At 42.8% G+C, this 13,949-nt stretch overlaps 1 protein-coding gene across 1 annotated transcript in view; it reads left to right on the plus strand.

Moving 5' to 3' along the window:
• The window catches only part of LOC103374083 (attractin-like protein 1), a gene marked incomplete at its 3' end in the record, with an annotated part of 55,179 nt that extends 45,173 nt beyond the window's left edge, over positions 1–10,006 (plus strand). The window contains exons 5-8 of the mRNA XM_008304113.1: positions 579–787; positions 5,427–5,601; positions 5,700–5,787; positions 9,746–10,006. Of these exons, the coding sequence (XP_008302335.1) occupies positions 579–787; positions 5,427–5,601; positions 5,700–5,787; positions 9,746–10,006 (733 nt within the window). The remainder of the gene's footprint in view (positions 1–578; positions 788–5,426; positions 5,602–5,699; positions 5,788–9,745) is intronic.
• Positions 10,007–13,949: the final 3,943 nt, after the last annotated feature.

Genomic DNA, 13,949 nt, shown 5'->3' on the forward strand with positions numbered 1-13,949 from the left:
CTACCTGCACGGCCCAGTGTGGATTCTTTTTCCCTGTGCGTCAATAAAATGCAGGATTGGACTCATGGTGTTGTTGGATGGAGCTGAACAGCACAGTAACACCACCTTTGATAGGTGGGGTACCTGTGTGACATTTATAGTAGAAACAGAGTCTTTTGTCTCATCTTTGGTCTCCACCAACCTTCAGCTAACTCTGTGCGGCTGCTGTTTGGTGCTGCAGAGGCAGTAAAGTTTATCAGAGCTTATTATGCTGCAGCTGGAAACGAGCTCGACGTGAACGTGTCCTGAAGGCAGCGTCGCCCTCCAGCTGCTCTCACATCACCTTCCTTAACGTGGCCCATTGATTAGTGGGGGTTTCAATGATTTCTTGAGTTTTTTTTAAACCTTTTCCTAGAAGCCTTCAGAGCCGCTGTAGTCTTCTCGGCCTGTAACACTTTTACTTTCTCCCACAACATCTCAAGGCTGTGTGCTTGTCTAAAAATACTATCTGGCCGGTCGCAGCCAGCCGCCTCTCCCCCGCGGTGCTGCGCAACCTTGAAGATGTTCCCTGACTTTCTGCCTAATTTCGCCTCCCGCAGGATAAACTCTTGTCCCAACAACTGCTCGGGCCACGGCAGATGCAGCACGGCGAACTCGGTGGCGGGCCGAGTGTACTGCGAGTGCGACGAGTACTGGAAGGGGGACGCCTGCGACATCCCGTACTGCAGGGACAACTGTGGCAGCCCGGACCACGGCTACTGCGACCTGACCGGAGAGAAGCTCTGCGTCTGCAACGACAGCTGGCAAGGTGAGAGAGCGGGGCGGGCAGGAGGCGGCCTGGAGGACTGAATTTTATCAGGGAGATTAAAAGTAAGCGGGGTAATGCATAGCAAGTGAGGACTTTATTAAGGAGTCTTTGCAGCCGGAGCGGCAGGACGAGACGCTTTGATGTGGAGCTACTGTAAAGACTGGTGTCAAGACTTTCACATATCTGAACTATCTCGTTTATTAATTCACACTGTGTGCTTCTGATCTGACCTTATAGATATCTACAGGGCTAAATTTAACCTCAAGTTTTCTGCTCCTGGCTCATTTTCCACTGCAATGTAAAGTCCTGCAGCTCTGTGGACACGACACGTCCATGGCTAGAAACAGAGAGAACTCAGCAGAACTTCTGGCCATTCTTTCTGTTTTTTCAGTTCCTGCTGTGATGAACGGTGACTGGTTTCCGTATGAGAACGTGCTTATTAAACACACCAGCTGATTCTGGGATTCAGAGAGTTAATTAAAAAATAAACCTCTCTTTGGTGACTCTGCTGCATCGTGCAGAGAGAGATTCCTCATCCTGAAATAGATTAATTACATTTAATTTGACCTTTATTTAACGAGGATAAAGGAGTCTCTGTTATAAGAGCATCCCTGTTTAGGGTTGTGTGACATTTTAAATACGGTTTATGTGGAGATAGAGGGTTTGCTGCAGCGTCATAAAACAACAACAATAAAATCATAAAGTCAATAATCAGACAGGAGTCCATCTAAACGTCCACATCTTAGTGCTTCTGCCTCCGAGTCGCGTAAAGTTGCTTCGACTTGGTTTCGTGAAATCAGCTCGTCAGGATTCAGGCCAAGAGAACAGAGAACGTTTCTTCAGACTCTGGAAACGACAGAGCAACGTTTAAAACGACGTTCAGACACGTTTATGATGGATGTTGGCATCTTCTGTTTTGCTAATCATGAAACGATGCTTAATGTATTTCAGCCCCAAATGTCATTAAAGCAACTTCAGATAATCTCTGTGTGATCACAACAAACGAGGTCGATGCAGCTTCTGGCTGTTCTCCAAACAAAGACCACATTTCCCAGGATGCCTCTCATGAAAGGGGTCTTTTTAACGTTTTGTTCATTATTAACGCGAAAAAGGAAACAAAGCTAAAACCGACAAAAGGAGGCGACTCAGAAGCTCGACCGTCCTTCTGTTTACAGCCGGCCTAACGTCGTCTCACTCAGTCGAGTTTGGTGTCATAAAACTGTAGCTGCGATGCTGCCTGGAGGGGAACAATATACGTGGCTTTACTGTTATGATTTGTTTTGTTTTTTTATGTTTCAGTTGTGAACAGTTTCCTCCTGCAGCAGCAGCTCTCAGCAACTTTATGATTTGAGATTATGGACTGAACCGATGGGCTCTGGTTCAGTTTCTGAGTTTCCTTCAGGGTTTTTCCTCATTTGTTGAATCCAGTTAAACAGTTATAATCCTGCACAGTGATGCTAATCGGCTGCAGAATCCTTAAATCATGTCATATTCTCCAAAAGTGTCTGTCGATATTCCTTCATGTTGATATTAATGCAAAAACTGTCCTCTGATTGTCTCCAGATGCTTTGCATGCAGCGGTATCTACCATTACGACCACAAAAAATCGACAAATACGTTTCTAAATAATAATATTAATAATATTTCTGAACCTGCCAGTTAGACGCTTTAGATTAAATAATGAAGCACTGCCCCCTGCTGGACTGAAGCTGTAAGCACAAGGAGAAACTCTACAAGTACTGAAGCAGATTCCTTTAAATAAAATCTATCTTTTTAAAAACAACAAGCAAATAAAGCTACCCTAAAAACCCTCATATCTTAATAAGATTCCAGAGGGTTTATTTATCGTATGCTCATGTGCACCAACAATAAGACACAATAAATAAAACGGTTAATTAAAACAATAGAAGATTAAATCAACGATAAGGAGGCAGAGCTATTGATGCTAAAGTGCAGCGTCCATTGTGCAGTCAGTGAAACTCCTGCCATAATGTCATATTTCTGACACCTTGCTGGATATTTATTCAAATAATCACATTTGCTCCGACTAATTGATTTCTGGCATGAAATTAAACCTTTGATGGCTCAATTAGACCTGCGGAGGCACACGGAGGCCTTTGCACCTGAAATAATCACAGTAAATTACAGCTGTGAGCGAAATGAGCCCAGATTTTCAGACAATGCGGCGCCGAGCAGAGTTCTCAGAACAAAACGGATTTGGTGTCGTTTTCATTAAACGTCTGATTTATTTGTGAACGCAGAGCAGTTCAGTCCAGTGTGTTTATAAGAACCGTACAGAACAAACTGAGCTTTAGAAAGCAGGTAAAATAATCCATCACACCCACCCTGTGAGGAGGTCTATGTTTGATACCACACTGGATGAAATAATCAAAGTGAGTCCACAGTTAAGGCTTTAATTTAAAGAATCTGCTGATAAACTCTTCTGCAAACTCACTATTTACACTAGTGCTTCTAATTTGTGATGACTTCATTTCAACAAACAGTTACTTCCTGTTTTAAAGACTTAAATGACATTAAAATGAGTCAGACTCTGGACTCCTGACTTCTCTAAATGCTACGAGTGCTTTGTGTGAATGCTGACATCAGTCCGGTAATGAATCAGGCGGTGGAGGGGAAACACCGCTCGGCCTCGGAGCAGCCATCAGTCGCTCAAACAGCGGCTGTAGTAAAGGTAGCGGTCGTCATGGCAACCGCCGTTTGGCAGCACAAAAAAAAATCCAAATGTTTTTGTGTTAATGAACAGAGCTGCTGTTTGTCGTTCTGCCCCCGTCGGCTCTGCTCAGCCTGCAGCAGGAGGCGAGTGTTTGGATGCTGCTGGTCTCCTCGTGTCTCGGTCGTTACCTGTTGAGCCGTTATTCACTCATCAGATCACCTCTCGTGGGTTTTATCCTCTATGATGGGGATTGTTTTAGGCTTTTCAGTTTGTCCACACAGCGTCCCGGCTGAATGTTTGATTTCCACCTCGAAGCTGCACTTTACTGACGACAGAAACTCAGACAAACGAACCTCAGCAGCCGATCCTGTCCGTCTGCAGGGTGACACGTCCTGCATCGTTGTTCTTTTTCTGTGTGTAGCATCGAGTAGTTTTGCAGTGTTTGAGCAGAGTTGCAGGTGAGCTGGTGTGCTGGAGCTGCAGCGAACTTCAGATCTGCACATTCCAGAGGAAACGGCATTAAAGAGCTCCATGTGAGTGATTCTAAAGCTCTGAGCTGAAAGCCAAGTGGGCTCTGACTCAAAACTATTTAAAAAATGGTGTCATCAGTACTGTCCAGAGAAAATAGTGAGTCTACATACTGAAGTTATTTTACAATTTTAGTTGGTTTAATTTAATTTAGTCAGCCCCACCACTACGTGTCCATGTGTCCATGTGTCCGTGCTTGTTTCCTCCTCAGCCTCTTCATGTTCCCATGTGGTGACTGTTGTTCACTAATGATGGGTTTACAAGTGTACATATTTTATTTGGTTTTGTTTACAGAATCTGGTTAAAACAATCACTTTATTTTTGTTTTTTTGAAATGAGAATATCACCATTTTAAGCTCAGATTTAAATAATTTTCCTCGTGTAGTTCAACGACCATCAGACAGTGTATGATGTGTTTTTTATAGATAGATTTTTTATAAGCTAACGTGCTTTTCAAACCTGCTGACAGATTTTTGGGCTTCAAGAGGAAAACATCGTACACATATTTAAGTTTGAGAGACTTTAAGATAAAACATGTCTGTAGGCTTCCTGAAGGTCACATAATTGACTTTACTGAAGATGTTGAAGGTGTTTCTCTGTTGGAGACACCAGCAGATGTTGTGGAAGTGATCTGCAGCCTCGCTGTCAGCGCTCACGTCTCTTCTGTTGAGCTGGAGCAGAGCAGGACGGTGGGATGCTCAGTCTTCAGCCCTGTCAACAGAACGTCCACGTACATTCCAGGAATCAGGGTTTTCTCAGCAAAACACAGCAACTTAAAGCCTATAAAAGGCTGAATGAAGGTTTTCTTATGTTTCTGTGTGTGGGTCATGTTTGGGTCGATTATCCGACTCAGTCCGGTGTGGTGGTGTTTTTGTTTTTTAATACTTTTGATCATTTAAAGCTGTTTTATCTGATTTGAAATGTAAGAATGTGCATCTGTTATGTATATTTTTCCTTTATAGATGCATGATTTTAACATTATTTTATTTATTCGAGGCTCTTTTTGGGGGGATTTTATGGCTTGTGCAGGTACAGATCCACAAGTGGGATGTTTGCCATCAGTGGCTTCATACTTATGACTGATCACATCTCCTTGTTTTCCTTTTCACTGTATTTCCAAAAGGCAGTCGAGGTGGAGTGAATATAAAACTCCTGTGGTTCTGAACAGTCACACTTATTGGAGGAAAACAGATTTTTTTGCCACCATTTAGTGTAAATGAAATGAAAAATACTTTATTTATCCCAGAAATAAAATAAAATAAAATCAAGCACATGTGGTTTTGTCAGGATTAACGATGCAGCATCTGATCCGGCAGTGAGAAACTAAATTCCTCTCATTTTAAAATCAGCAACACAAATAAAACGTTCTACACGCTACGCTGTGGTGTCTAACGGTGCAGCTCTAAAAGATGCTTCGTTCCTCTGTTCCTGCCTCAGGTCCGGACTGCTCCCTCTCCGTCCCCTCCACCGAGGCCTTCTGGGTCCTGCCCAGCGTCAAGCCGTCGGCTCAGTCTCTGGGTCGGGCGTCCCACCGGGCCCTGGTGCATTCCGGCTTGATGTGGGTGGTGGGAGGATACTCCTTCAACTACTCCAACTACCACATGGTCCTCAAGTAGGCAGCGTCCGTCTGACTCGGCGCCACAGAGCGCCTGTTCTCCAGCTTCCATGGTTCTCGGTGCTGAAGCTTCTGTGCTTTGTGTCTCTGTGCAGCTACAACCTGGAGACGAGTACGTGGGATGTGGTTCCCGTCAGCAGCGGTCCTCTCTACCGATACGGACACTCGCTGGCTCTCTACCAGGTAAACAGCAGAGAAAATAGTGGAAAATATGAGAACGCAGCCCCAGTATGAGTGTGTTTCAGGTCATAGCTGAGTTATAGTGCAGCCAAGCTGGTAATCTGGGCTCCACACACATTCACCACCACAGAAATCTGAATGCAAACGTGTCCTGGCTGCAGGATTCAGGAAAAGACCTGAAACTGAGCTAAAACTAGATAACAGGTTGTAAAACAGCATCTACAGTTAATTGATCTACGAAAACAACGAGGTCGTCTGGAGCTCATCCACAGTGTCTGGTGTGATATTAAATCTGGCATAAATATATGAAAATAAAACCAAACCCTTTGGCAGCCTGCTGGCGTCTTCCACTGTTCCAGTAATCATCATTTAGGTCTTTGACAAACACATGTAAGGAAACAGAGATAAAACTCTGCACTTCCAGAGAATCGGTGCTGAGTGACGGAGGAGGAGGTCAAGTCGGCAGACGTACTTCAGGCCCGATTGTTTTTTTGTGCAGAAACAAAATCAGGTTTCTTTTGTTATTCTAATAAAACAACACAAACAACAACAAACAAGGCAGTTTGGTTGGTAATAAATCATATAATTTAAAAAACCTGGAGTCACATTGAGCAACGTTTCTCCAGATGTCCAGGTTTCTGGGAAAAAAAACAACCTGCGGCGCTCCAAACTGTAGATATTTTAATTTAGTGATATTTTCCAGTTAATTTGTGTTTCAGTCACTTAATGCCAAGTAGTGCATCATTTAATTTATTTTTTTATAGATTAATCTTATTTTTGGCCTTTTTTAAAAGAGACATTTAAAATGATTTTGATGAAATATTCCTGTTTTCAGTTCAGATTTGGGTTAATTTTCCTGATGATTTGTTTAAAGATGCCAGAAAAGATTCTGGTTCCGATAAATGCTGTGAACTTGGCTTTTTTTTAATTAATTTATTTTTTTTATTTTTATAAAGATCCCACGTCCTTCAAACCCTGTTGTGGGTTTTGGAGTTCAGGAGGTTAATGTGTATTTTTCTTTATGTGCAAAGATAAAAAGAGGAATATCACTGTACTGACTGAAAACACAGAAATCTGTTCATCTGGTTATTAAAAATCAAAAATGAGTCTTCAGTCAACGACAAAAAGCTGCAAATGCTCGTATTTAGTTTATATTTTATTCAGAAAGTTCCAGTAAAAGTTGGATATTTGAACTTCAGAATGTGAGAGTCCAGCTTCAGTCTGTGCACAAGTCTCACCTGGAAAATGTTGAATCGATCTGAATCATAGCAGCGAGAACATCACTTTCCAAACGTCCATCAGCTGGAGACACATTTTCATTCAGCGTAGAAGTTTGTGCTTTAAACCAGACGTGTGTTGAACTGATGCATCGCTGCTCAGACTCACCTTCACTCTGAACGTCTTTAGAAATAAGCAGCTTTAAAGAACAAACATGTCATCAGAGCTTCTATCTCTGTGTCCTGTTCACTACCTCAGACCTACAGCAGCTCCGTCTCTGGTGAAACTTCACACTTCGCTTGTTTTTTACTGTTCAGCAGAGGTTCAGTCCGGCTTCGAAACTCTGACAATTTATGGGCTAATTTTGCACAACATTGATTATCCTCCTGTAGAAAATTAACACAAAGATTTTCTTGCTCCGGCTTCTCAAATGAACCAGACGACTGCCCCCTGATGGATCCTTCTCCATCTCCGCCTCCACAAACGGCACCGCTGTCTGCTCTGTAACTCATTTTGTGTTTTTTTGTCGTTGAATATCGGAGAACTGAATTGATTATGAAGGGAAACGTATGTCGCAGCACTTATCTGGAGACGGCTCTGGCTCGGTGGAGTGTGCGGCAGCGATATGAGGTCATTTCACAAAGCTGAAGACGTTTTCTGGCCGACTGACCCATTACTCACGTCGTCCCGTAAAGAAATGAGAACATCAGAGCGATCCCCGTTGATCAATCACTTCACGGTTCGGAGCATCGGTGACGCGTCGCTGTCCAAACACTGGGAGGGTTTGTGAGCAGGAAGTGGTTTAATGGTGAAGGACGGGAGGCAGGATGAAGACAGATGAAGGTCAGACTTGATCCGGAGGAGGTCGGACTGAAGCCTGCACATGATTGGTAGGAACTGGTGTTTACTGTAAGTCTGACCTGAAACCGTCCTGGTTCCTCTGGAGGAGGATGACAGGAACGACTTGGCTTCATCACCAGAGTGTCTCATGAAAACCTCTTTGACTCGAGGACAGCTGACGTCTTATTTGTGCTCCATTGAGACGTTCAGAGTCTTCACCTCTCGCCCTTCGTCGGGTTCACGCTGATATTTTGGTCTGCTGAGGTTAGATGTTAGATCATCTGTGGGGATGTAAAGCCGTCATAACTCATGTTCTCATGTCAAAAGTACTGTCTGGATGAATATTAACATGTGAACGATGATGCTCGACATGAAATGTGTTAATAACTGGACTGGTTAACGTCAGACAGAACCAAGCTGCCTTCGGTTTGTTTGTTAACGCTGTAGCAAACACTTCAGTGCTCCTCAGCAGACCTCTGAAAGGTCACCATCACATCAGCAGAAGCATGAATAACAAGCCACATGTTCACCTGAAGCTGATTCCATCCAACCGATGTGTGTCCAGTTTATTAGTGATTTAAAAACAGATTTAAAGTTTTTGCAAACCAATGAAGTTTTTCACTTCCAGCCAAGTTTGAATGTTTAAAAACTCACCAAGCAAATAACATTAAGTTTAAAATAGTGAAAACAGAAGCAGTCGTGCTGCTTTAAATGCTGATGACGTGTTTCACAGCAGCCTGAATGAAACACGTCAAACAGACCTGAGCTCTTTCTGACTGAACCAAACTGGTTCGATGTAAAATCACAAACTGTAAACGTGTTTGTTGCTGTGATGAACTAAACACACGAGGCAGAGTGATGCTGCCAGATATCGACGGGGTGGGAGGATGAAGGTTCGGCCCCATTTAGCAGCAGCAGCAGCAGATTATCTGTGAATCTCAGGTGTCCCTGATGGAAATTTGCACAACTGGCAGGTGTTAAATGGTCACTGCAGCTCCAGATCAATACAGAATCCATCAGCATCTTCTCAGTATTTTAAAGAAATGTAAATACTCAGACGAGAGCTGTTGTGTGAGTGGTGGCGTCCGGGGAAGATGCTCGGCCGGCTGCAGACGTCTGACTGTAGCAGGTGTAGTAATAGTGCAGGAGACCCTCTGATGCTGATGTGCTTTAGTCTTTATAGTGATGGAGGGAGCAGGCACGCAAAGTCTGGAGCAAGAACAAGGCTGAAAATCAATTAACTTCCCGTTTCAGCACATGCATGGCTCACAGGGTTTTCAGCTGTTATTTTCTTTCATGTATTATGTGTTTGAAACAAAAACAGGGCTGCAGGTGGATCAGTGGTTAGCACCGTGGCCTCACAGCTAGAAGGTCACCGGTTCACGTCCCGGTGAGGACACCCGGGATCTTCCTGCGTGGAGTCTCCATGTTCTCCCCGTGCAGCGTGGGTTCTCTCCGGGTTCTCCGGCTTCCTCCCACAGTCCAGAAACATGCTGAGGTTAATTGGTGATTGTAAATTGTCCGTAGGTGTGAATGTGAGTGTGCTTGGTTGTCTGTCTCTAAGTGTAGCCCTGTGATAGACTGGTTACCTGTCCAGGTGAACCTGCCTTCACCCTGAGTCAGCTGGGATAGACTCCAGCCCCCCATGACCCTGGTGAGGATGAAGGTGTAGAGATGATGGATGGATGGATTTTCTCTCATGTATTATGTGTTCAGAAACAAAACCACTTTCATCTCAGACGCCACGTTTGCTGCCAAACTATAAATGAACGATAAAGTTCTCCACTGCAGCCTGAAGCTCTAGACCAAACATTCATACGTGACGTCTTCACAGTTTCCTGACATCAGAACACGGTCCGACACCAGACTGATCTGATTACCTCTCGTCTGCTCCTCTGTGCAGGACGACATCTACATGTTTGGCGGGAAGCTGGAGTCGGGATCCGCTAACGTGACGGACGAGATGTGGGTGTTCAACATCCCCAGACGCACCTGGTCGCCGCGGAAACCGGCCCCGCCCCCTCCCTACGCCCTGGAGGGCCACACGGCCCACGTGGTGGAGCTGGCCGACGGCGAGCCGGTGATGCTCGTCTTCTTCGGGTACTCTCCGGTCTACAGCTACATCAACAAGGTCCAGGAGTACAACATCCGTAAGTGGCTGCTTGTTGGCTGCTTGTTGCTGCTTTTGTTTTTTTGTCTGGTGGTTTTTAACGCTCTCAACTCTGAGCATTGTCTGGACATTTTTTGTGTTTTCACTGCAACATAAAGTCCTGTACCTCTATAGAAACAGCACAACCATTACAACAAGGTTTTAGTGACATAATAGCCTAAGAAAGGGGAAAAAAATAAGCAAAAAAATCAGGAATCAACAGGTACAACTCAGGTGACTGCATGCTACAGGTGTTTACTACTTCCTGCTCTATGTCAGCACTGCCTGCTGTTCAGCTGAAAGGTTCCTGAATTTTCCTCATGTGACCGTTACCTGAATCTGGGTCAGTACCGGCTTCATGGCTGCACAGATGAGCGCAGATTTTTTTCTTTTTAACAGAATGTAATCAGAGCAAAAGGCTGATTTTTGGGGGGATTTTTAAAAGTAGACAAAATTAAATTTTTCAGCTGAGATGTGGTTGCCCTCGCTGACAGAACAGCACGTTACAGATGAGGAGTTCAAGGACCATTAAAGCTGGAAACGGTGGTTCTGGTTCTGATAAATGATGTCATTTTGGTGATTTTTAAAAAAGATGAATAGCTTTTTAAAGCTGCTGCTGGGTTTCGGGGCTCAGAGGGTTAATCGCTGTGTATTGATGGAGGCTTTTGGAGCAGCTGAGGTTTTCCAGAGGCTGCGTTCAATCTTCACTTCATTTTAACTGGTTGAAGGTCCAAATTATTGTTGTTCGTTTGAGCAGCTCGAGAACGGAGCGGACAAGGATTTACTTTCTTTTGACGCTGCTTTTTTTTCAACACACACACTGAAAGATGATGAGAATATTAGAAGTTTTCCATCTTCCATAATTCTTTATGTTTCCAGCAAACACAGAACCCAAAGAAACGAGTTCAGATGATTTAAGAAACGCTTCGTCCAGCAGCAGCCGAAGCTCCTCAGGTCACAGCCTCGACTTCTTCTCTCTGCTTAAAGCTACGAAGCAGGTGAAGCCTCAGATTTATTCTCTCTGAAAACTTCACCTTGAAGGAACCCGATCTGTGGGTCCGTCAGCCAAATGTTCTGGAGCTGAATGTTTAAAGACTTCAGCAGCAACTTTTTTGAGGCGTGGGCGCAGCGTTCAAGTTAAAAAATGTCCTGATGTGAAGCAGTCTTCTCATTATGGATCATTTCTAGGAGACACCACCTGCTGCTTTTATTAGTTCTGTGAATATCAAACATCTGCATCAACTCAGGCTTATAAACAAATCTGCTGCTTTTTATTCAGTGTTTATTCTGACTGTGTGCAGAAGCAGCATTTTAAAAGCAGAGGTCTTTACAGACAGAAAGACAGAGCAGGAGGAGAAACAGGTCGATGATCCTGAAACAACAGAAAACAACAGACCGGTGAAGAGACGGAGCTCAGCAGAGAAAAAACACGACTTCATGATAAACTCAGTAAAACTGGATCAATACAGCAAACAAACTAAAAATAAAAAACACTGTTAAAATTATAGTAATTATAATAAAAACACAATATTAAATACAGAGATAAGATAATAAAAGACCGTTGGTCACACAAATAAATTAACACGAATAAAAATCTAATTAAATGAAATTAAATTGAGTAAATCCATAAACAAGGGTAAAAATAATAATAACATTTCATAGACTGAAAATAAAATAAAATAAAAATCAAATAAAAATTAAATCAAATAGAGTAAATCCATAAAACAAGGGTAAATTATTATTATTATTATTATTATTATTACAATGATGCATAAATAGAAAAATAAAAGGCAGACAAATAAAAAAATTAAAAAAATGAATTAAATTAAATTAAATTAAATTAAATTAAATTAAATTAAATTGTAAATTTAAAGTAAAAGTAAATCCATAAACAAGGGTAAAATAATAATAATAATAATGATACATAAATAGATAAACAAAAATAAAAGGCAGACAGATAGACAAATAATTAAAATAATGAAAATTAAATTAAATAGAGCAAAACTATAAACAAGGGTAAAAATACTAATAATATTTCATAGATTGAAAATAAAAGACAGACAAATAATAGTTAATGAAAATTAAATCAAATAGAGTAAATCCATAAAACAAGGATAAATTATGATTATTATTATTATTGTTATTATTATTATTATTATTATTATTATTATTATTACAATGATACATAAAGAGAAAAATAAAAGGCAGACAGATGGAAAATAATTAAAATAAATAAAAAGTTAAATTAAATATTCTTTAAAACCATTAAACAAGACTAAAATAATAACAGTGATAATAAATAGATCAAAGATCAACTGAGACAAATAAAATAAAATAAAAATATGATGACAGAAATCACATTAAAGCAAAAAACTGGAATTCAGGAAATGAAAAGATGGCGCTGATTGTGCTCCCTCATCAGGTATTTAAATCCACAGCTGAAGATTAGATTTAAGTCTCACCTGTGGACCAATCAGAAGACCCACCTGAGGATCTAGTGCTGTGAACTGGGCCGTGTGTGTTCAGCATTTCTATGATATAACTCAGTTAATCAGGTAAACCCTAGAACCCATCCTGGACGGATCACAACGGGCTCGTTTAGGGGTAAAGCCCCGTCCAGCCAGCAGATGGCGATGTTGCAGTGTTTCTGAACAAGCTGCTGGAGTCAGAACCACACGTTTGACCCGTCCAGGAGAGGAAGACACACACATGTACACATTGGAACACACAACACAGGCTGAACGGCAGCTACACACTGAACCACTTGCAGAGCGGTCATTAAGCAGCGTCCAGGCGTCTGGAGGAGACAGTGATTAATGAATCCTCTACGTTCCCTCACTCTCCCACCTTCCTGCCATCCTGGCTCCTTTTTTTCTTTCCACTTTTCCCCCATGTCTCCTCCTGCACCCCTGACTCTTTATCTCCCTCCGTCTTCCTCCTGGGTCCGTGACCTCCCTCTGTCATCTCCTGCTCCTCTCCCTCACCTCCTCCTTCCTCCTCCCGCCTCGTCCGTCCATCACTCTCGTCCTCGGCCACCTCTCCGGCCTCCCTCCCTCCTTCCCCCTCCGACAATGTCACGGCGCCGAGCATCATTAGGCTTCGGCGCAACCTGGAAGTGAGCAGAGGGGAGTCGGAGCCGAGTGTAAAATATGAGATAAAAGGATTTAATGACCAGTCGGAGCGGCAGGTTCGCAGCAATTAGCTGCCGGAGATGAGATAGGAGTTGACCTTCTGCTTTCTTGTCGTCTCCTCGCAGCGGCTCGTCTCTCCATCACTGCTCCTCCTGGCTTCTCTCCACACTTTTTCTCTCTTTAATACAAGTGGTGAAGCTTTATTAGCGCGATGCTTTCATCCAGAAAGAAAACATGCTGCCAAAACCAACACATGAACGTTTTATCAGTTCCATCAGGACTCAGTTATCAGAGACGTGAGCTGAGGGGACGTTTTACGGCTGAAGAACAAACTGTGTCGCCGATCCTTCCTGGTTTCTGGAGCAGAGCTGCTGGTTTTCACTCTCTGGACCTCAAAACTCAAAAAATAGCCAAAATTACTCCAGTTATCAGATTCAGAACCGATAAAAATGGAGAAAATCATCACTTCTTCAACTTTCTGACTTAAACGTGTCCAACTCTGAGCTTGAAACCCTAATATTTAAACTACATCTGTTGATTTGTTGTTTAAAAACTGGCCAAAAATGAACTATTTGCACCAGAAAGAATCTGTGCTTTTGTGGGCAGCTGGGAAACCGTCAGCGACTCGTCAGCTGCAATGAAATCAGAGACTTTTAGTTGAACTGCAGGCTGAGAGAAGACAAAAAGAAATATATAAGGAGTCCACAGACTGTGTTCAGGAGGGTCACATGACCTCAGTCACATCTCTTAGCTGCTCGCCAGCTTGGTGGGATGAACTGAAACCAGCCAAAAGAAGAACAACTCTGAGATGTTCTCCAGTTAAAGCT

This window comes from Stegastes partitus, unplaced genomic scaffold (assembly GCF_000690725.1).
Source record: "Stegastes partitus isolate 25-593 unplaced genomic scaffold, Stegastes_partitus-1.0.2 Scaffold2138, whole genome shotgun sequence".
Lineage (NCBI taxonomy): Eukaryota > Metazoa > Chordata > Actinopteri > Pomacentridae > Stegastes > Stegastes partitus.